At 57.6% G+C, this 21,079-nt stretch overlaps 3 protein-coding genes and 1 non-coding gene across 7 annotated transcripts; 3 read left to right on the top strand and 1 right to left on the bottom strand.

Annotated features, from left to right (window-relative positions):
- Nucleotides 1-177: 177 nt before the first annotated feature.
- Pidd1 (p53-induced death domain protein 1) lies at nucleotides 178-5,894 on the bottom strand. Its single transcript, XM_077797384.1, has 16 exons — nucleotides 5,544-5,894; nucleotides 4,821-5,209; nucleotides 4,012-4,425; nucleotides 3,500-3,709; nucleotides 3,364-3,418; nucleotides 3,014-3,215; nucleotides 2,809-2,934; nucleotides 2,545-2,724; nucleotides 2,320-2,467; nucleotides 2,097-2,232; nucleotides 1,868-2,018; nucleotides 1,657-1,780; nucleotides 1,466-1,584; nucleotides 1,276-1,389; nucleotides 975-1,174; nucleotides 178-772 (listed from the first exon to the last, which is right to left on the bottom strand). Exons 2-16 carry the CDS (start codon nucleotides 5,128-5,130, stop codon nucleotides 514-516), a joined length of 2,748 nt encoding a protein of 915 aa, XP_077653510.1. The 5' UTR covers nucleotides 5,131-5,209; nucleotides 5,544-5,894; the 3' UTR covers nucleotides 178-513.
- Nucleotides 5,895-9,057: 3,163 nt separating this feature from the next.
- On the top strand, nucleotides 9,058-12,325 carry Rplp2 (ribosomal protein lateral stalk subunit P2). 3 transcript variants are annotated; one of them, XM_026379356.2, is made up of 5 exons: nucleotides 9,058-9,420; nucleotides 9,618-9,741; nucleotides 11,112-11,160; nucleotides 12,001-12,099; nucleotides 12,210-12,325. In XM_026379356.2, the coding sequence occupies exons 2-5, from the start codon at nucleotides 9,619-9,621 to the stop codon at nucleotides 12,281-12,283; spliced, it is 345 nt and encodes a 114-aa protein (XP_026235141.1). In that variant the 5' UTR covers nucleotides 9,058-9,420; nucleotide 9,618; the 3' UTR covers nucleotides 12,284-12,325. The 3 variants fall into 3 exon arrangements, with proteins under 3 accessions (XP_026235141.1, XP_026235140.1, XP_026235139.1); XM_026379355.2 differs by having other exon boundaries at nucleotides 9,061-9,420; nucleotides 9,615-9,741; nucleotides 12,207-12,325; XM_026379354.2 differs by having other exon boundaries at nucleotides 9,063-9,420; nucleotides 12,207-12,325.
- Nucleotides 11,191-11,325, top strand: LOC113175176 (small nucleolar RNA SNORA52). Its single transcript, XR_003299933.1, has one exon. It is a non-coding gene; the product is annotated as a small nucleolar RNA SNORA52 (small nucleolar RNA).
- A 2,621-nt stretch (nucleotides 12,326-14,946) lies between the features above and the next one.
- On the top strand, nucleotides 14,947-20,795 carry Pnpla2 (patatin like domain 2, triacylglycerol lipase). 2 transcript variants are annotated; one of them, XM_026379345.2, is made up of 11 exons: nucleotides 14,987-15,003; nucleotides 15,272-15,359; nucleotides 15,589-15,850; nucleotides 18,069-18,301; nucleotides 18,380-18,445; nucleotides 18,801-19,010; nucleotides 19,198-19,258; nucleotides 19,370-19,546; nucleotides 19,655-19,787; nucleotides 19,911-20,033; nucleotides 20,120-20,795. In XM_026379345.2, the coding sequence occupies exons 3-11, from the start codon at nucleotides 15,664-15,666 to the stop codon at nucleotides 20,397-20,399; spliced, it is 1,470 nt and encodes a 489-aa protein (XP_026235130.2). In that variant the 5' UTR covers nucleotides 14,987-15,003; nucleotides 15,272-15,359; nucleotides 15,589-15,663; the 3' UTR covers nucleotides 20,400-20,795. The 2 variants fall into 2 exon arrangements, with proteins under 2 accessions (XP_026235131.2, XP_026235130.2); XM_026379346.2 differs by lacking the exon at nucleotides 15,272-15,359 and having other exon boundaries at nucleotides 14,947-15,003.
- Nucleotides 20,796-21,079: the final 284 nt, after the last annotated feature.

Here is a 21,079-nt window from a genome sequence, read left to right on the forward strand (position 1 = left end):
GCTGGGATTCTGCGCGTCCCCAGGGCCCTTTAAGAACAAGGACCCATGTCTGACTAGGTGGCGGGGAGCACGGTGGTTGAGGGCATCCTGGGGGAGGAGGGGGTTCCCAGCTCAGCTGGGAATTAGCCTGCCAAGGCTGGTGGGCTTGGTGGATGCACAATCACAAAACCACACAGGTGACTTTGTATCCATCTCTGATAGAATCGTAACTTTGTAGAGTCAGCTCCTCTCCACTTCTGGGAAGATCAGGACCACAGGCAACAGGCGTGGTCTGAGGGAGGGGCAGGAGCAAAGGCCATGGGAAGACTGGGCATACAGAACCCCCTCCCAGTAGAGGCTGGGCCTCAGATAGCCTGGCCCTGCCTTCCCTCCAACTGCCTCTCCACCTGATGGACGAGCCAAGCTCTGAGATGGTAGATGGAACAGTACAGGTTTACATTGCCCCCAGACAGGGGAGAGACTTGAAGGTCGAGCTCTGCCAGGGGCCAGGCCAATGTCCAGAGCCTGCTGGGCTTAGGCCTGGGCAGGCTCTGTGGACTGTGAGGCTGATGTGCCTGGCAGAGCAGAGTCCTCCGCAGCCAGGCCCGTCCGGCGGATGCTGTCCTGGTACTTGTGGCGGCCGAGCTCCAAGATGGCCCGTACTTCTTCAGCCACATCCTGCCGGTCACTCTGCTCCAGGGCCTGCAGCAAGAGCTCCACAGCCCCTGGCTGCCCAGCCTGGCGCTCTGCCCAGGAGAAGAGCATGTGGCGGATTTGCCCGTCCAGGTCGTCCCTTGGAGAAGGGGGTTAGTGATCAAGGGGGTCACAGACCCTCATAAAGGGTTCCTTGCTCTGTGGGCCAGTTGTGGCCAAACCCTCCCTTTCCAGCCTGGAGCTTGTCCCGGCCTCCTTGAAACTTCTGCCAGAAATAAGCAGGACCAACTTGGTAGTCAGGGCCTGGCCTGAGGCTGCATGGGCTTCAGTGGGAGGCTCACCGGAACTCATGCCGGATGCGCTGCAGCTCTCGGTAGGGCATGCCCAAGTGCAGGGCCACGGCTGGCCAGTCGGGACCCAGGCGCCCAGCCACACTCAGCAGGTTGCTCTGAGTCAGAAAGCCAGTCTCAGCGTCGCCCAGGTTCAGGGGTGCCAGGGAAAGCCTGGCCCCCTTCCCGTGACCCTTGAGCCCCTGAAGTCTCTGTCAGGAGGAGCAGAACAGTAAGCCCTGACCCCACCCTCACATCCCTGGTTACTCCCAGGACTCTGTCCCTCCCCATACCCACTGCTCCCCAGCCGCACCGGCAGCTTGATAGGCAGAGTGGCCATCCAGAGGGCATCTGCACCCTTCCTCTGCCGGGCAGCCTCAGCCTCTTGGGGTACCTCCACAGGCACTGAGCCCCGATAAAAGGATACCTGAGGAGAGATCAGATGAGTTTCAGACCTCTGGCCTCTGCCCAGGTGACCTGGGTCTCCTACCCTGTTGGCCCACCTGGCCTCGCACCGCCTGAGCTTCCCGGTCCAGAGCTGTGGTGATGTAAACTTCCTTCACGTTCTTCAGGTGAGAGTAGAACACAAAGCAGACCCTGCCCTCCACACAGTCTGGGCGGTCTGGGGGCACGAGAGGCTCAGCAGGGCAGGCAGGAGGGCAGACCCCAGGCCCTCCTGGGGAGGGAGACTTACCAGCATCCACGTCAATGCCTCGCTCAAAGGCAGCAAAGAACTTCTCGCCCTCAAACATCTCCACAGTGTCAGAGGGCTCAGGCCCTCGATAGCGCTCCAGCAGCCGGCGCAGGGTGGCATCCACCTGCAGGGACACCCCCGTAGCTTAGACCCCAAGCTCAATGCTCCCCCCCAGAGTTTGGTCTCCCTCCTGCCCTCCTGCCATCCCCACCTTGTTTCGGGGCAGGCACTGCAGCAGGACCTGCTCGGGGTCTCGGCGCCTTTGCAGGGCAATGAGGTTGACTTGGTGCAGCCGTAGCCGCTCCCAGGCCTTCCGCGCCAGGCCCCCCACACAGGTCTTGGTGGTATACCAGAGCCAGTACCTGGGAGGGTCAGTGGTGAGATGCACTGTGCAGACCAGACTGGGGGAGGACAGGGAGGGGGACCTGGGGAGCACTGACCAGGAGAAATGCGTGACCTGGAAGCGTGCATACAGATGAGTGAGCTCCAGCACCACCTGAGCCGTGATATCATCCCAGGTGGCTGCAGGAGGGGCCCAGTACAGCAGGTGCAGGCGGGAGTGGTCCAGGCTGAAGCCTAGACAGGAAAGGGCAGCAGGCTGAGGTCTCTGGCTGGCCCTTCCAAGCATTGTCTCCTCTACCCAATGGCACAGTGACCTCTCACCTGTGACACCAGGGGGCAGGGGTAGCTGCACTGTAACTGGTTGGAGGAAGCTGGGGGGACCACTCTGTGAGAGGCATAGCAGAGGGCTCACCGCAGCCTCTGGCTCCCCTAGAAGGGCGCGCAACTCTCGGCTAGCCATGTGCACCACCTGTGCAGAGAGCCACCTGAGCACCTGCCTGGGCGCCATGCTGTCACCTGATACCCTTGGTGCTACGCTGGCTATACCTGCATGGAGACATGACGAGGCTCCTCGGTGGCCCCAGGAGGGAAGGTGACCTTGACCCCAGGATGACCTGAAGAGCACAGCAGTGTCCCCTCTGGAGGTACCAGGCAGGCATTGGATACAGGGCGCAAAACCACAAGGAACCATGAGAAGTGGGGCACCTGGCAGCGAGCCCAGAGCCGCTGGGACACACAAGGGGGACAGATCAGGGTAGAGAGTCAAGGCAGAGATGCCACTCCCTGCCTCCCCTCACCCAAAGGCCTCACCTTGGGTGCCTCTTCCTCTAGGTGGGTCTCCAGGTCACTCCAGCTATTGTCCCTGCGGGTTCTGACCACTACCTCATGGCAACGACGGGCCCGAGGGGGGACAAAGAGCAGCCACAGGCTCACATCCTGCCAGGCAATGGTGGTGTGAGGGCTGGGGCCAGGCCTGTGGCCTCCAAACCTGCCCGCCCCCCTACCTTGGCCATGCCTGCTGAAAAGCCACCCCATGGGGCCACAGCTCCAGGACACCGCTGAGCAGGGAGTCATGAGGGCCCAAGGAGACGAGTGCTGGTTCCGGCAGCCACAGTCGATAGTGGACAGTGATGGGGGTAGTGGTGGCCCCCGCTGGGAACCGCAGGCGGACGCCACAAGCCAGAGTTACAGAGCAGCCTTGGGGGGTCACAGGGAAGCTGAGTGAGGAAAGGGGTGTGGGGTCAGACAAAAGATCTGTGTCAGAGCCTGGCTCCCTAGGACTCCTGACACACAGGCAAAGTGTCCAGAATAGCCTGGGTGACAGGGCGGACAGATCTCCTTTAGCCCTCCTTTCCCACTTCATACCTGTCCAAATCTGAGGTCAGGAACAGTTTCGGCATTTCAAGAACTTGGGGTGTGCCTGCACAAAGGACAGATGAGTCATCAGGACAGCCATGTGCCTGTGTCCTCTCTGCCTGGCTTATCCCTACACCAAGCCTACCTGGAGGACTCAGAGAGTCTGGTGAGGCCTCACCCAGGGGGTTCCCCTGTAAGCGCACAAAGGGTGCATCTAGTAGCTCAGGAGGCAGGTGCCGGAGCTGGTTGTCCCTCAGGTCAAGCCGAGTGAGCAGTGGGAGATGGGCCAGACCAGCAGGCACTGAGGTCAGGAAGTTGCTGTGCAAAACAAGGAGCCGCAGGGACCGCAGCCCCACTGCAGCAGGTGCTGACTCAGGTTGGGCAGAGGACCACTCAGGGCCACCTCTGGCCCTGGGGCTCCACAATAGGACACTCACGCCACAGCCCCAGGGAAGCTGTTACAGGTCCACCTCTTGGTAGACAAGGCTGCCCAGCTCAGCCTGGGAGGAGTGAAAGCTAAAAGGCAGGCAAGCCTGTGGGTGCAGGGTCTCCTGTGGAAGAGGAGAGGAGCCACAGCCCAAGCCTGCAGGGAAGAAATGGGTAGGGGTGCTACTTCTTGGACTAGTGAGCCAAGTCATGGATGCCGCTGCTACTCACCAAGGGAGACAGGGAGGCTCTGCAGCCGGTTGGAGGCCAAGTTGAGTTCAGTGAGGTTGCTCAGGCCTCCAATCTCAGGAGGTAATGTGTCCAGAAGGTTCTCTGAGAGATCAAGTTGCTGCAGGGCAGACAGGGCCCCCAGTGCCGGGGGCAGCTTTTGCAGGCAGTTGTGTGTCACAGTGAGGAAGGTGAGAACATGGAGAGCACCCAGGGTCTCAGGGAGCTCTGACAGGCGGTTATGAGAGAGAAGGAGCGAGTCCAGGCTGCGCAGCTGAGGGACACAGGCTGGCAGTGTCTCCAGTTTGTTGAAGCTCAGGTCTAGGTGGACCAGGTGGGCCAAGGTACTCAGGCCAGTGGGCAACGTGGTCAGGGTACCCTGGAGGCAGGCACCCAGGGCACCCCGATTTTGCCCTCCTGGAAGTGGTAGAAGCAGATGTAGCCCTTAGAACCACCCAGTCAGCCCTGCTAGGCAGAGAAAGCCACTTGATGAAAGGCACAGACCTGCCTGCTAAACCCAGAGACACTGAAAGGAAGATGGGAAGAAAAGATGAAACCATCAGCAACGTCAACTGACAGGATGGCCCAACCTACCCAGGGACTTCTGGGGTCTTTGGAGAGGCACCATGGGCAACTCTAGGCCCGGAGCTGGGGACAAAGGCCCAGCCCACTTTACACTGGGAGGAAGGTAAAGGGGCTGAGGACAGAAGGATGAGAAGCCTGTAACTGCAGCTGGGACCAGGGTTGCCTCTGAGGACCAAGAAGCAGGGCAGAGCTAGAGATGGGACAGGATCAAGAACAAGGGGGCTTACCTTTGAGGACCAAGGAGCGGAGGTGTGGCAGGTTCCCCGGCACCTGGGCCAGGGTGGCTTCCAGCAGTTGAGGGTCCTCGTGGGTGCTCAGCCGTAAGAACTCTACCTGCAGCAGCTGCTGGTGGTGCTGGGCACACAGGTGCAGCAGCTGGTGGCAGCCCTTGGGGTACAGGTCCAAATTCAGCCGATTCCCAGCCAGGAAGGGGGGTGCCCCAGGTCCTGCATCTACAGACTCCACAGCAGGTCTTGGAGCATCTTTTGAGGCAGCTGCAGCTTCTCTGGACTCCAGCCCCTCCGCCGCTGCAGCCATCACTCAGGGATGGTCCTTGAGGGCCAGACATGTCCCAACTTGCCAGGCAGACCTGCTCAGACAGGGCCCAAGGAGGCTGCTAGAAGCAGAGGGAGGAATAGGCAGGAGTGGGGGCTGGGCCCCTCCTCTCCATCAGGGGAACAGGGATCCTGGCTAGAGATGGGGAGCCCTTGAGCTGGACAGAGTGACCCTCCCGGCACAGGGGAGCACACTGAGGGAGGAAGAGGAGTGAGGTATCACTCTCTAATTCTGAAATCTGGCCAGGTGACCACCTAGGCCTGACAAGTAACCCAGGCTGTCCCCCTGCTCTGGTGATAAGAGCCCATGTTCCTTAATTCATTTACTTGTGATACTATGGATTGACCCCAGGGATGCTCTACTACTGAGCTACATCCTAACCCCTTTCTATTTACTTATTTTTTTAAGTTGCTCAGGATGGTCTTCAACTTGCAATCCTTTTTCCTCAGCCTCCCGAGTCGCTGGGATGACAAGCTGTGCCAACCCGAGAGCCCACCTTCAACCTTCACACCCATCAGCTCTGGGGGGCCCAAGATCCCAGAACGCTGGAGCACTGAGGGAGGGAGCCAGTGAGCCTGGGGACAGACTCCACTTAGCAGCCACGGGAGGAGGCTCTCCCACCGCCATTCCAGTTCACCCCTCCGTCCGCTGGAGGAGGCGGTGCAGGGAGCATTTAGGGTTCCGCAGCCCTGCCCTCTCCGCAGAAAACTTCCCGCCGCCTCGGGCGCCTATACCTGGGCTCCAGGCTGAGCGCGTCCCGAGTGCCAGCCGTTCCGCGCCGGGATTCCCGCCCGCGCGCTTCCGGGCGGGAGGGACGCCGGGCCCGCCCCCTCCAGCCCCGCCTTCCCGGTCTACGCCGCAGGCCGTCGACCTCCCCTGCGCCCCGGGGACGGCCGGCTGCCAGGCAGTGTCGCCCGGGACCCCGGTGCATGTCACGGCAGCGTTTCTTGGGGGAACTTTTGGGGGCCGATCGCAGCTGCGCTCCACACTCATCCCTTGCTAGACACTGGAAACCTGGCGTGCCCGTCTCCAGTCAGCCCCAAGGCCTTTCTCCAGGAAGCCTTCCAGGACCTCCTCTCAGGTCCTACAGAGATCTAACTCGGCCTCTGCTCAGATGACCCTCCTAAATTTATGGGCATCATTCTGGGCCAGGTGTCCCAGGCGCAGGGTTGCCTGATGCTGCCTCCCTAAATCCTCCTGTGAATATCACAAGGGAGGAAAAGCAGGCTCCTAGAGATGAGATTTTGTCCAAGCAGGTGAGTCTCAGTACCTCCCCACAACCATGAGCCCCCCCATTGAGGATGGGTCTGTGCTTCTTTCACCCAGCACGCTGGTCTGGAAATGAACAAAGCTTCTACTACCAATTAACCATGTTACATGCACCATCTTTGCTGCACCCCCTGAGCCACCACCATCCCACCAATGGGGATGGGCAGGCTCCTACAGGACTCCCTGCTTCCAATATTCCCAGCCCCTGCCTCGCATTGTTTCTCCCAAAGCTGTCAGAGGGATGATTTAATTTTTATTTTTAAAATATTTTTTAGCTGTAGTTGACACAATATCTTTCTTTCTTTCTTTCTTTATAGGTGGTGCTGAGGATTGAACCCAGGGCCTCAAACGTGCTAGGCAAGCGCTCTACCACTGAGCCACAACCCCAGTCCCCAGAGGGATGTTTTTAAAACTCAATCACAGGAATATTGTTCAGCCTTAAGAAATCAACTTCTGATACATGCTATAGAACAGATAAACCTTGGAAAATGTAGAATAATAGAAAAAGCAAAAGGAACAAATCCTGCATGTTTCCCCTTTTATGAAATGCCTAGTCAAAATCATAGAAACAGCAGAATGGTGGGTATGAGGGGCGGAAGAGTGCAGTAGGTATAGCTTCAGTTTGGGATGATGAAAAATGTTCAGAGATGGATTATAGTGATGATTATGTAACAATGTGAATGCATTTAATGACACTAAATTGTACACTTAAAAAATGGTTAAAATGGAGCTGGGCGCAATGGTGCAGGCCTGTAATCCCAGAGGCTTGGGAGGCTGAGACAGGAGAATTTCGAGTTCAAAGCCAGCCTCAGCAAAAAGTGAGGCACTAAGCAACTCAGTGAGACCCTGGTCTCTAAATAAACTACAAAATAGGGCTAGGGATGTGGCTTAGTGGTGGAGTGCCCCTCAGTTCAATCTCTGGTACCAAAGAAAAAATGGTTAAAATGGCTAGATGAGGTGGCCCACGGCCCATGGCTGTAATCACAATGACTTGGACTGCTGAAGCAGGAGGATCCCAAGTTGGAAGCCAGCCTGAGTAATTTAGTGAGACCTTTGGTAACTTAACAAAACCCTGTCTCAAAAAAATAAAAAGGGCTGGGGATGTGCCTCAGTGGTAAAGTACCCTGGGCTTAGTCCCCAGTACTAGAAATAAAAATAAAATGTTAAAGGGGTGGGCTGGGAATACTCAGTGGTTCAGTGTTTGCTTAGGTTTAAAAATCACATCCTACCACCTCCCCATACAAATGGCTTCCCTTTGGAATTGCCAAGGCTCCTCATTGCCAAAATGGTCTCCCTATTTTAGCTCAGTTATGGGACCTTGAGCAAGAAAACCCTTCTGCGTCCATCCTTCCTCCTCTGAAATGTAGGTAAGTACTGGGGGACTTAAATATGGGGCTCACACACCAGCCAGTAAGGCACTATACACAGGAGGGCTTGCGCTGTAGTTGGGAAGCCATAATTAGGCAGGCAGTCAATATAGACAGGTAAATCAAGTTAGGTCAGATCAAGGAGGCCAATTTTGAGTGAGTCCAGCCAGAAGGAGACTGTCCCAGGAGGGATTGAAATGTTAATTCCTTCAGAGCCTTTGCTTTAACCTGTTGCTAAGGTAACCAGTCCCAGGAATTGCCCCTCCCTACTATAAGGAGCTCTAAGGTTTTGTTAAGTGTCCTGGACTCTCCATCCATTCCTGCCCTTCCCCCTTCAGTCTACCAGAGTCCCACCTTTTGGCCATCCCACCAGCATTCCTGGGCCTAGTCACAAGACACCGGAAGGAGACAGATAAGGGGATGAGAGCTGAACAGAGGAAGCCTAGGACATATAAAAAGGACAGAAGACCTCGCTTCTTGGGATACCAGCTATGGCCCCCTTCTCCCTCCAGGGAGAAGTCTGTTAACCCTTTTTAAATAGACCCTACCCTATATGCTTGCCTCAGTGTGCTTCTCTAATATTCAAACTTCAACATGTGGAGAAGCAGAGCTCGTCACCGATAACCGGTGGTATAGGGGAGCACTCCCAAGGCTGGCGCTGTCACTATCCCCTGCCACCTTCCAGCCTTGGCTTCTGATCCCTCTGCGGGGTCCCCGCTCCAGGGAGCTGGGTCAGCCTTTCCCATCTTTCAGCAAAGTCTCAGCCTCAGGAAAGCTTTCCCAGGCTGTCCAGACTCCTTATGACCCTCTCGCCGGGATGGCCTCTTCTGTCCTCACACAGGCCCAGCCTGTTCCCGCTCAAGACCCCAGTGTAGCAGAATTCCAAAGGGGCGAGTGAGCAGCATGTGCTGACGACCACGTGGACACTGTAGTCAGTTCTCGGCCCACAAGGGGACCGGTCATTCTCTGGGACCACGCTCCCAGAGGACGTGGGTGACGGGGCCTCAGGACTGTCCCCGCCTCGCGGGCTCGCGCTCTCCCAGCCGGCCGTCTGACTCACAGGGCACGGCGGGGCAGGGGCTGCCTCCAGATAGGGCGCGGGTCACTAGGCGCGAGGCGGCCAGCCGACCTCTTACGCCCCGGGCCTCCGCCAGGGCACGGAGCCGCCCGCGCCCGCAGCCGGGCCGGGACCACGTGCCGGGCCTGGCCCGTGGCGCACCGCACTTCCGCCGCGGTGCACCACGGGACGGTAGTTCGCCGGCTAAGGGAGCGGCCGAGCGAGGCGGCCGCGCTGCACGACGGGGGCCGCAGGCGCCGCGGGTTGTGACGGGAGCGCTGGGCGCCGACGGACACGCCGCCCCGCACGCCGCCGCTCGGGTTCCAGGGAGACGCGCTCATGCCCAAGGAGGAGCCGGCCCCGGAAGCGCTCTTGACCTAGCCGCGGCGACTGCCCGAGCGCGGATGAGGCTGTCTCCGGCCTGTGGTCATTGGCCGAGCGCCCGTTACGTCATCAGAAGCGCCCCGCGGCCCGGAGGCTTCTGGGTATCAGTTTACCCCCGCCCCTTGCGCCGGCGCCTTCCTTTCGCTCCCTGCCGCCGCCGAGGTCGCACGCGTGAGGCCAGTCCGCCGCCGCCGAGTGAGTGGGCCCGCTGGGCCCGGACCGCGGTCTGGGGCCGGGGCTGTGGGGCGGGCGGAGGGCGCGGGCCGCGCGGCCCCGTCGGGCGGGAGCCTCGGGACCGGGCCGCGCACGGCCTCCTCGGGCGGCGCGGTGGGGCCTGGAGGCCGGAGGCCGCCGGGGTAACGCCACCGCCGCGCCCTGTCTGCCCTCAGCAGCATGCGCTACGTTGCCTCTTACCTGCTGGCCGCCCTCGGGGGCAACGCCTCCCCCAGCGCCAAGGACATCAAGAAGATCCTGGACAGCGTGGGCATCGAGGCGGACGACGATCGGCTCAACAAGGTACGGCCCTCGCCGCCCAAATTCCCCACCTGGCTCAAGCGAGATGACCCGCTGGAGAAAGGGAGGGCGGCCTGTGCCAGTTGGGATGGTTATATGGGGTTAAAAAGTATCTTTGCTGAGGTTGTGGCTCAATGGTAGAGTGCTTGCCTTGCACGCGTGAGACCCTGGGTTCGTTCCTCATAAATAAATAAAGGTTTTGTGTCTATCTACAACTAAAATGAAATTAACTTTTGCTTTTTTTAATATTTATTTATTTATTTGTTATTGGCGGACACAACATCTTTGTTGGTATGTGGTGCTGAGGATCGAACCTGGGCCGCACGCATGCCAGGCGAGCGCGCTACCGCTGGAGCCACATCCCCAGCCCCTAAAATTAACTTTTGTTTTCTTTTTGTAATTGTAGATGGGCGGAAAGCCTTTTGTTTTGGTAGTTTATGTGGTGCTGAGGATGGAACCCTGTGCCTCACGCATGTTAGGCAAGCACTCTGCCACTCAGCCCTAGCCCCCACCCCCGTAGGCGCAGTGGATCTAACCCAGGGCTTCTTGCCTATTAGGCAGGCGCTCCATCCTGGGGCTATATCCCCAGTCTAAAAAACAATTAAAAATTTTTTTTTTTCTATGCTGGGTGTTGAACCCTCAGTGAGCTACACTTCCCAATACTTTTTTGTTTGTTTTGGGGTTTTTGTTGTTGTTTGAGATAGGATCTCCTGAGTTGCTGGGATTACAGGTCTATACCATCAGACTTATAAAAAAATCGAACTTAATGAGATCTTACTTAACCCTGCTTATTTAAAGGGTTTTTTTTTATCCTTTTTTTTTTTGGTGGAGTTCCTTTTGTCTTTTGGAACTGGGGTGTCGAACCAAGGGCTTTGTGAATGCAAGGCAGACGCTTTGCCACTGAGCTGCATCCCAGCCTGACCCTGCTTATTTAAACGTAATCTAAGTACTTAGTTTAAGCAAGGAGGCATTCTGTGTTATTTTTCCAGTGAAAGCTTTAGAATTCTGGCACTTGGCTTCAGCTCACAGTATTTCAGTTCTGATGGCTACCATGCTGGTCACTGTGGGTCTAGAAGCTGCAGGTTTTCTTGTGTTGTGCCTGCCATCCCTGCTCTTGGGCCAGGATGCAGCAGCTTGACTATGATAACTGACTGCTGGGGCTGGGGATGTGGCTCAAGTGGTAGCGCACTTGCCTGGCGTGCGTGCGGCCCAGGTTCGATCCTCAGCACCACATACCAACAAAGATGTTGTGTCCGCCGAGAACTAAAAAAAAAATAAATATTAAAAAAAAATTCTCTCTTTCTCTCCTCTTTCACTCTCTCTTTAAAAAAAAAATAAAATAACTGACTGCTGGCTGTGGTTGTCTTGTTTAGGTCATCAATGAGCTGCATGGGAAAAACATTGAAGATGTCATAGCCCAGGGTGAGTTTATATGAAGGGACTTTCATTTTCATGTCCATCCTAATTCCTGCTGGTCAACCTATGGCCTGCCAGGTTTCGCTTGTGGACTAGAACACTGTAGAAGCCTGACCTGAGTGGGTGAGCAAGGCCTTCATGGGCTCATGCCGGGGATGCTTCTGGACACTGATGAGTGGGTGGTAGGGGTTGCCCTCTGCTCACACTGAATCTGTCAGCCCTTGCCAGGGGCCTGCCTGGCTTCTCCACCTTTGAACCCTTTTCTCCAGGATTCCTCAAACTGTGGAGCTCTTGCACACAGTTCCTGCTTCTCTAAGGGGTTGGGAGCAGGAACTGAGGGCCACAGGGTTCTGTCCCCCTTCACTGAGCAGATGGTTTTCTGGTGACATTAGACTGGAGCTGATATAGCTTATTTGGAAGTTGAGTGGTTTTAGCCGTTCTGTCCCTGTATATGTGACAAGCAAAGCCAGCTCAGCAGTCTGGATTATAAGTTTACTGCTGGGGCTGAGATCTGGACACTTGGATAGTAGACTCCCTGAACAGTTGTAAACATGTTTGTCCAGCTTATGTCCAAGGTCTAATTATAAGATAAAGTTCTTGGGTAGAAAACCTCCCTTTGTGGGTCACGGTAGTGAAAGCAGAGTGTCACTGAATTCTTGGGCAGGGCTGCAACATCAAGTCCTGGAGAAAAGGGAAGCCTGTGGCACTGGCACTGTGATGGAACCCTGTTGTGTTGGGCAGGCTAGAGTATGTGGGTGAAATGAGCTTCCCCAGGTCACTTCACCCCTGCAGAATCACCTTCCTGCCTGGGAACCTGCTCTGATCTCATCTCTCTGCTTTTTGTAGGCATTGGCAAACTTGCCAGTGTGCCTGCTGGAGGAGCTGTGGCTGTTTCTGCTGCCCCTGGCTCTGCAGCTCCTGCTGCTGGATCTGCCCCTGCTGCAGGTAAGGGAGGCCTGGAGAGTGGGCAGGGGGCTAACGCTCGGACTTGATGGGGTCTCTCTGGCAATCTGGTCATGCAGGCATGCTCACCATGGTCTCCTTTTCCACAGCAGAGGAGAAGAAGGATGAGAAGAAAGAAGAGTCTGAGGAGTCTGATGATGACATGGGATTTGGGCTATTTGATTAAATTCCTGTTCCTCTGCAAATAAAGCCTTTTTATGTATCTTGAGTGGCCTGTGAGCACAGTGTCAAGAGCATGGGGCAGGTCGGGCTTGGCAGTGTCTAGGGAGTGAGGGCTGAAGGAGTCAATCCACCTTGGGTCAGAGGACTGTCAGGCCCAGTGAGGGACAGTCTTGCTACTTTCAGGTAACACCTAGGAAATTGTCTTCAGAAATGTGAATACTAGAGAAGCAAATTGAAATACAGTGTTGGGGTGGTGTCTGGTGCTCTGCTGTAAGGTGCTGGGTGACAGGTCAAATGGCCCCTGGGTTTCATAGGCCACTGCTCTCCTGTACAACTTGGGCAGCTGCTGAAATCCCTGGGGTCTGTTTTCCCTGCTATGTGGTAGGAACCCTGCCTCATTAGTACCTACACTCCCAGCCCCTGGGCCTTGAGCTTTTGCCCACCGGTGACAGGCCTCAGGAGATATGTTGCCCTCCCTCTCCAGGCACAGTAGTGCATCATGCACTGATACATCTTAGACTTGGAACTGGGGATACTGCAGTGTGAAAGTACATTTTAATCAGGGATTGAATTGGGGTGAGGTGAGGGTGGCACTCAAGCACAGAGCCACATTCCCGGCCCAATTTTGTCTATTTTGAGACAGGCTCAGTTGCTTAGCATCTTGCCAGTTTCTGAGGCTGGCTTTAAACTTGCGATCCTCCTGCCTCAGCCTTCCCAGCTGCTGGGATTATAGGCATGTGCCTTGGCACCCGTTTTGTTTTGAGAAGAAAAAATGTGAGATGAGAAGAGCTGGAAACCCTGTCCTGGAGGGAAAACGGGGGGGGGGTGGCAAGGCCCACAGGAGTTCGTGGGATTGGGAGAGCTTTTTGTGTGTGGTGTTAGGGATTGAACCCAGAACCTACAATTTGTTCAAGCTGATGAGAAACTGGTATGTAACTTCAGCCTACTGAGTTGCTGGTATCACAGGTAATAGTACTGCACCCATCTTCAATTTGCTAGGGATCAAACTCAGCTCTTTGTGCATGTTAGGTAACCACTCCACCACTGAACTGTACCTCCAGTTCTAAATTGTTTTTTTAAAACATCTCTTGCTGGGTGTGGTGCATCTCTGTAATACCAAGGCCTCTGGAGGCTGAGGCAGAAGAATTTCAAGTTTGAGGCCAACCATAGCAATTCAGGGAGGACCTAAGCAACTTAGCAAGACCCTGTCATGGTAAAAAGGGATGGGGATGTGGTTCAGTGTTTGTAAAGGACCCCTGAGTTAAATTCACAGTACAAATTATATATATATATATGTATGTATTTTTTAAGATTTTTTTTAGTTGCCAGTGGACCTTTATTTATATGCAGTGCTGAGACTCCAATGTCTCACACATGCTAGGCAAGTGCTCTACCACTGAGCCACAAACCCTGTTCCTGTATTTACTTTTTGCTGGGCACTATGGCAGCAGTGATTCGCAGGAGGCTTGCAAGTTCTAGGCCAGCCTGGGCAACTTAAACCCTGTCTTGAAGGCCCATGGTTCAGGGTGCAGTTCAGTTCCTGCCTGAACCTTAAAGGGAAGGGCTCGGTGCCCAGAGGGCACCGTGGGAGCCAGCAGACAATGCCCCTGGGGGCTGTCATCAGGCGGGCCCTGGGAGTTCATGCTGAGGGGGGTGGGCCACAACCCTTGCCAGAATTCCAGGAAGGGCCTGCCTGTTCCTGGCTTATAGCCTCCCAGAGGCCTGCAGGGAAATGTACCCAAAACAGCCTGATCCTCTGTAGAAATAGGGCTAGAGGTCTTCCTGAACTGGGCAGCACCAACCCTAAGGACAGGCCTTGGATCAGGCTGTGGGAAAGGGCTTTGGTGCTGCTTCTCCTTCAGTTGCCACCCTGAAGAACCTGGGAAGCTCTTCATATCACATCCTTGGAGTCCTGCTGCCCCTAGCAGGATCATCCAAGGGAGTCCAGGCACTGGGTGAGGGTGTCTCCTGCCAGGTCATGACCATCAGGCCATACCTTCTCACCACCCCCACCCAGCTCCCTTTCCCTGGTCAGTGGGTTTGCTGCTATGTACAGATATTCAAATATTCAAAGCATTTGGGCGACGTTTTTAAGTCAAATACAGTCACTGGTCAAAGAGCCCCTGTTCCCCTCAATCCCCACCTTGGGCCTTTTCATGTGCTGTTTGCCATGACCTCCCGGTGCCAGGACTTGGTTAACTGCTTGTGTACAGAGATCAGCGGCCCCTTCGTAGGGAAGGCCCGAGCATGGCCTCAATTGTCTCATTTTAAGCCCCGCAGTGAGGCCCAGCTGGTTTGACCCCACCGCTCTACGGGTTCCTACGCTAGCTCCTGAGTACGGGACGGCAGCAAGCACGGGGGCTGAGGACCGGAGAGCACGACCCCGAGGGCCCCAAGCCCCAACCCTCCGCGGCTCTGGCTCCAGCTGTGTCCAGAGCCGAGCTCCCCTGGGGAGTGAGTGTTCCCCGGAAGACCCGCACACTGCCGCCACCCCAACCCAGACCAGCCCCTAGTCTTGGGGTGAGGCGAGGTGAAGGCTGATGCTGGAAGCCAGCCAGCCTGGCGGGCCCCACAGTCCGAGGAAGAAATGGGAGCGGGGACGGTGGGTGACGTCACCCGGTGCTCCGCCCCCTAGGGTAATTAGCGAGGGCGGGGCTGCCACTAGTTAGACCCGTGGGGACCCCGCCGCGGGAGGACTCAGGCTCAGACCCAGGTACGAGCCAGGTGAGTGGCCAGGGTAGAGGGGCGGCGGGAGGGGGACGAGGCTGAGGTGCGTGGAATGTGTCTGTGGGCTCGCGTCCGGCATCGGATGTTTATGGGTCAACCTGTGGGTGGGTCGGCGGGTCCTGGGGCCCGCGGCCTGCGAGGCCGAGGTTTTTCGGTCCCGGTGGCTGCTGTCGTGCGTCCCTGCCTAGCTCCTCTGTGTCCGGGAGGGTCGTGGACCCCAGAGGAGGGGGCGGCAGAAACCGGAGCTCCTCTCGCGGGTATCCAGATCCGTACGAGGCTCGCGAGCCCAGCGCTGGGCCTGGGCTGGACCGCCCCACGCGACTAGGCTGCCGTGTGCCCGGCCGCCGCCCCAGGTGCGGGGCAGCGGGCGGGAGGTCGGTGGGGCCGCGGTAGCTCCCGGGGGCCCCGCAGCTGGCTTCGCGGCGCAGGTGTCGCGGCCGGCCGGGGAGCCCAGCAGCCGGGCGGGGGCGGGTGGGCGGAGCCTCGGGGCACGGCCGTTCCCCGCGCGCTCGGGTTGGGCCGTGAGCTCCGGCCCCGCCCCCGGCCGCACTGAAACGCCGCCTCCGCCGCGGCTCTGCGCAGCGTCTCCGCCTTCGCCGGCGGAGACCCGGAGCCCGAGCGACAGCGCGGCGGCCGCCCGCGGATCCCGGAGCCGCGATGTTCCCCAAGGAGGCCAAGTGGAACATCTCGTTCGCGGGCTGCGGCTTCCTCGGCGTCTACCACATCGGCGTGGCCTCCTGCCTCCGCGAGCACGCGCCCTTCCTGGTGGCCAACGCCACGCACATCTACGGCGCCTCAGCCGGGGCGCTCACGGCCACGGCGCTGGTCACCGGGGCCTGCCTGGGTGAGCGGGGCCGCGCGGGGCCAGGGTAGGGAGCTGGTGGGGAACGCGCGGGGTCCGGCGGGAAGGAGGAGGGGCCGGGCGGGATGCCCTTCGTCGCGCACTGCGCCCACCCCCTCCCGCAGAGGGAAGCTGGCCGGGCGGCGAGTGCAGTGCGTGCGGTGGAGCGGGGTTTCTGCCTGGGCCGGGGACCACGGCAAAGGGTCCGGTGCGGGGAGCTGGTCTGGGGGCAGAACCTGGTTTGTTTTGCTCGGAGGGTGCCCAGGAACTGGGGTGGGGCCTGGCTGCTGTGCGCCTCGGGCCGCCTCCTGGGAGTGAAGGTTGTGGGCGGGCAGGTGCAGCACTGCTGTCTATTGGAAAGAAAAGTCGTGGGCGGGACGTGAGAGTCGGAGGAGGGTCTGAATCTCCCTGGTTACTTGGTGCCAGCGGTCACCGTGTCCTGGGTCTTGGCAGTTTCAGGCTGCCTTGGACCAGGGAGTGCCTAGTATGAAGGTGGCTTCCGAGGGGCTTCTAGGCACTGTGACCTGGTCTTTTCTGAGAGCCCCTGGAGGAAGAGGCCAGTCCTGATCAGGGCTGGACCTGGTCAGCGACTCTGCCCTCTCCTGGTCCGCAGAGCCCTGCCAGCCCGGCTTCTCAGCTGTGGCCAGTCGTTTTGCCCATCTCACAGGTGGGTGTGCTTCCTGACTCTGGAGCCCTTGGTCAGAAGCGCAGGGGTCTGTGTGAGCCGGGCTGGGCCTCTCTCACTTCCGGGCTGCCACGTGAGAGTGGTGTTTACAGCACACAGCGTTCCCAGCAATCCTGGGAACTGCTGCCCAGCCCCCAGACCGCTAGGGCAGCCAAGGTGACAAGGACGCCATGCCCCCGAGGAGCTGATCTAGGGTCTCCGCTGTCCCCTGCCTGTGACCTTTGCCCTGAGAAGGAAGGTAGAAGACCTGAGATTCATGTCCTTGGAATTGTGCTCTGCCTTGGAACAGACTGCTTGCTGGTCTCAGGACTGTACCCTACTTGACACCCTTGCAGCAGAGCCTCTTCTGCCAACAAGCCTCACAAATGGTGTTGGGCACTACAGCCCCCCCCCCCAGTTTGGCAGGTACCTGTTAAGAGCACCTGGCACACAAGTCCCACTCCTGCCCAGAAAGACGTCCTGGAGGAGAGCCTAGTCCTTGGCTTTTCCCCTGGCTTCTTTGGCATTTCCTTGGGTCAGCTCTCAAGGGAAGTGTTGGCATGCTTGCTTGTGGCTGCAGTGGAACACATCTTGTCCTCCCAGATAGGCACACTGCCTTCAGCCCTGTGCCCTGAGGCCTGGGACCCTGGCTGGGCTGAGCTGTGGGTCTGGTTCCCTTTTCAATCTGGCCAAGTAGGTGAAGGCTAAGGCCAGTCAGAGTTACCTCTGCCTTCTGCCCTCTCCTGGTTGCCTGCCATGCCACACCACGCCAGTCCAATGACTCATGGGGACAGGCAGTTGGGAAATGCTGGGCAGAGGGCAGGTCCCAGCCCCAACTGGCCACCTCTTGCTGTCCACTATCTCTGAGGTGTTGGCCTGCCTGCCTCTACCCAGAGACAGATAGCAAAAGTCTCAACTGTGGCCAAATACAGTGTCTGGGAATGTGGGAAGCTGAGGCAAGAGGATTGCAAGTTCAAGGCCAGCCTTGACAATTCAGTGAGACCCTATAGCAGAATAAAAAGCTAAAAGGGCTAGGGATGTAGCTCAGTGGTAGAGCACAGCTTGTCTAATTCCCAGTATTGGGAAAAATAAATAAATATATACTTTTAAAAGTCTTAACTGTGGGGCTGGGGCTGTGGCTCAGTGGTGGAGGGTGCACCTATCATACATGGGGCACTGGGTTTGATCCTTAGCACCACATAAAAATAAAAAATTAAAAATGATATTGTGTCCACCTAAAACTAAAAAATAAAAATTAAAAAAGGTCTCAACTGTGTTTGGGGCCGGGGCTCAATGGCAGAGCTCCTGCCTAGCACATGTGAAGCACTGGGTTCGAGTCTTAGCATTGCATACAAAAAAATAAGCAAATAAAATAAAGGCACGCTGTCCATCTACAGCTACAAAAAAAAAAAAAAATCTCAGCTGTGAGCCAGTCCATGTCTGGGCACTGGGGGTCCTCTAGGGTCAATGGTGATGTTTTGAATGTGTGTGCTGGGGAACCCTGAGCATGGAGCCACAGGGGTGTTGCTGGCTCTGACCTGGGCCCTGCTGCCCCAGGCGAGGCAGGTGCCAACATCATTGAGGTGTCCAAGGAGGCCCGGAAGAGGTTCCTGGGTCCCCTGCACCCCTCCTTCAACCTGGTGAAGACCATCCGTGGCTGTCTGCTGAAGACTCTGCCCGCTGACAGCCATGAGCGTGCCAGTGGGCGCCTGGGCATCTCTCTGACCCGTGTCTCAGATGGAGAGAACGTCATTATAACCCACTTCGACTCCAAGGACGAGCTCATCCAGGTGGGTCCTGCTGGGGCCACATTGTGGGGAGCAGGGTGGCCCAAGGCGATGCTCACCCCCTCCTGTTCTGCCCTGCAGGCCAACGTCTGCAGCACGTTCATCCCCGTGTACTGTGGCCTCATTCCACCCTCCCTCCAAGGGGTGGTGAGTATGCCCACCTGGCCTTGTCATGGGCGCCCCTTGGGGCTGAGGAGAGCCTAGTGCTGTCTGGGCTTTGGGACGAAGGGGTGGAGGAGGGAGGACTGTAGAGCCCCATCCGCTCCATCATCTCTCTGCCTCTACCTATTGCCTCATTTCCCTTGTTACTTAAGAAGTTGACCAGCCCTGGGGACGCATGCTTCCTGGCTGCCCCTCACTGTCTGGCCATCTACTCAGTGCCCAAGCCAGCCCATGGACAGTGCCCAGTGTGAAAGGCCAAAAGAAATTGCCACTGGGTGGGGCAGCCAGCACACCTGGAGAGTCCCTCAGTTTGTGACCATGCGTCTGTGTCCCTGTGAAGCGTTATGTGGATGGCGGCATTTCAGACAACCTGCCACTCTATGAGCTGAAGAACACCATCACGGTGTCCCCCTTCTCGGGAGAGAGTGACATCTGCCCACAGGACAGCTCCACCAACATCCATGAGCTCCGGGTCACCAACACCAGCATCCAGTTCAACCTGCGCAACCTGTACCGCCTCTCCAAGGCCCTCTTCCCTCCAGAACCCATGGTGAGCCGCTCTGTGGGGCTGTGGCCTGTGCTTTCTCCAGCCGGGACCCTGGGCTGGATCTGAGATGGTTGGTGGAGGCGGGAGGTTGGAATGGAGGTGCTGTGGTAGGGACGTAGAGACTCTGTGGAGGACAGCACAGGGCACCCTTGGCTCCATCTGCTCCAGTTCACCTATACCCCTGCTGCAGGTACTTCGAGAGATGTGCAAACAGGGCTACAGGGATGGTCTGCGCTTCCTGCGGAGGAACGGTGCGTGGGTAGCTGTAGGATGGGTGGAGCCAGCTCTGCTGCCCACTGCAGGCCAGCAGTGACCATGACTGTGGTGATCACTTTTCTGTTGCACCCCCACCTCCATCCCAGGCCTCCTGAACAGGCCCAACCCCTTGCTGGCACTGCCTCCCACCCGCCCCTGTGACCCAAAGGAGGAAGACACCCAGGAGGCTACTGCGGTCACAGAGAAGACTGGAGCAGAGGACCACTTGCAGCCGCCCAGGGAAGATCACATCCTAGACCACCTGCCTGCCCGGCTCAATGAGGGTACTCACTGGGAGAGAAGGGAGCAGGAGGGGTCGGCAGTGTGGAAGCCTGGCACAGCACACTGGGCTGCTCTGCTTCCCTGACTGGCTGCCCTCATCCCCTGCACAGCCCTGCTGGAAGCCTGCGTGGAGCCCAGGGACCTGATGACCACTCTGTCCAACATGCTGCCAGTGCGTCTGGCCACAGCTATGATGGTGCCCTACACGCTGCCACTGGAGAGTGCTGTGTCCTTCACCATTCGGTGCGGGCAGGGAACCAGGGCTGGGAGAGGGGAACTGGGGTCGCCCAGGAGGGATGCTTACACTGGGGAAGCTGGGAGGGCCTGGACACAGATGCTGAAGGTGTGCCTTCCCCGACCCTCCAGCTTGCTGGAGTGGCTGCCTGATGTTCCAGAGGACATCCGATGGATGAAGGAGCAGACGGGCAGCATCTGCCAATACCTGGTGATGCGTGCCAAGAGGAAGCTGGGCAGCCACCTGCCCTCCAGGTGAGCCACCCCTGTCCTCAGGCCCAGAGCCTTTGGGTTGAGGGACCCCCACTGAGCCCTGCCTACCTTTGATGCCTTCATTACAGGCTCTCGGAGCAGATGGAGCTGCGCCGTGCCCAGTCACTGCCCTCCGTGCCACTGTCCTGTGCCACCTACAGCGAGGCACTGCCCAGCTGGGTGCGCAACAACCTCTCACTTGGGGATGCGCTGGCCAAGTGGGAGGAGTGCCAGCGTCAGCTGCTGCTGGGTCTCTTCTGCACCAATGTGGCCTTCCCTCCGGATGCCTTGCGCATGCGCACCCCTGCCGGCCCCACCCCCACAGACCCCATGCCCCCACAGCACCCACCGGGCCTGCCTCCTTGCTGAGTGCTCAGCCTTCCCCAGCCCATGGGGCTCAGGTTTCCGGGACTGTCTGAGAACCCATCCCTTGCCTCTTAGTTGTCTACTGTGCAGCAAGGAGACAGAACCCCTCACGGCCACAAAGGGGGCTTTGCTGTGAATCCCCCTCCATCAACTACTCACTCACTGCACTGAGTTTGGAGGGGTGTGGAGTGCCCCTTCTCTTGGGCTGCAGAGGCCACTCCACCTGTGCCTTAATCCCCTACCCTTGCCTGCCCCTTCTCAGTGCAGGACTTCCAGAGAACCCCACATCAGCTCCTCCCACCCATTTCCCCTGTTTTGCTCATGAATATGTGTGAAGAATTATTTATTTTTGCCAAAGCAGAAGTAATAAATGCCAGAGCTCAGCATCTACCTTCTTCACTTCTGTGTAATCTTCTTTCTTCATTCTGTGTAACTCCCTTGCCCACTTTTTTTTTTTAATTTATTTTTCAGTTTTCGGTGGACACAACATCTTTATTTTTACATGGTGCTGAGGATCGAACCCAGCGCCCCACGCATGCCAGGAGAGCACGTTACCTCTTGAGCCACATCCCCAGCCCCTCCCTTGCCCTCTTTTGCTTGGGGCCATGGTGGACAGAGCCTGCTTCCACCTAGTTGACCAGTGTCTCTACACAGGATGTCTGGCCTTCCAGGCTCACACTGTT

This window comes from Urocitellus parryii, chromosome 4 (assembly GCF_045843805.1).
Source record: "Urocitellus parryii isolate mUroPar1 chromosome 4, mUroPar1.hap1, whole genome shotgun sequence".
NCBI classification, from domain to species: Eukaryota; Metazoa; Chordata; class Mammalia; order Rodentia; family Sciuridae; genus Urocitellus; species Urocitellus parryii.

Excerpts from the sequence above, each read along its gene's own strand:
- Pidd1 (XM_077797384.1), bottom strand. The coding sequence starts at position 5,130 with ATGGCTGCAGCGGCGGAGGGGCTGGAGTCCAGAGAAGCTGCAGCTGCC. Across the intron at positions 4,426-4,820 it reads CCGCTCCTTGGTCCTCAAAG|GAGGGCAAAATCGGGGTGCC; the intron begins GTAAGCCCCCTT and ends TACCACTTCCAG. Across the intron at positions 2,019-2,096 it reads CAGGTCACGCATTTCTCCTG|GTACTGGCTCTGGTATACCA; the intron begins GTCAGTGCTCCC and ends TGACCCTCCCAG.
- Rplp2 (XM_026379355.2), top strand. The coding sequence starts at position 9,619 with ATGCGCTACGTTGCCTCTTACCTGCTGGCCGCCCTCGGGGGCAACGCC. Across the intron at positions 9,742-11,111 it reads ACGACGATCGGCTCAACAAG|GTCATCAATGAGCTGCATGG; the intron begins GTACGGCCCTCG and ends TGTCTTGTTTAG. Across the intron at positions 11,161-12,000 it reads TGAAGATGTCATAGCCCAGG|GCATTGGCAAACTTGCCAGT; the intron begins GTGAGTTTATAT and ends TGCTTTTTGTAG.
- Pnpla2 (XM_026379346.2), top strand. The coding sequence starts at position 15,664 with ATGTTCCCCAAGGAGGCCAAGTGGAACATCTCGTTCGCGGGCTGCGGC. Across the intron at positions 19,011-19,197 it reads TCTTCCCTCCAGAACCCATG|GTACTTCGAGAGATGTGCAA; the intron begins GTGAGCCGCTCT and ends CCCCTGCTGCAG. Across the intron at positions 19,788-19,910 it reads GCTGTGTCCTTCACCATTCG|CTTGCTGGAGTGGCTGCCTG; the intron begins GTGCGGGCAGGG and ends CCGACCCTCCAG.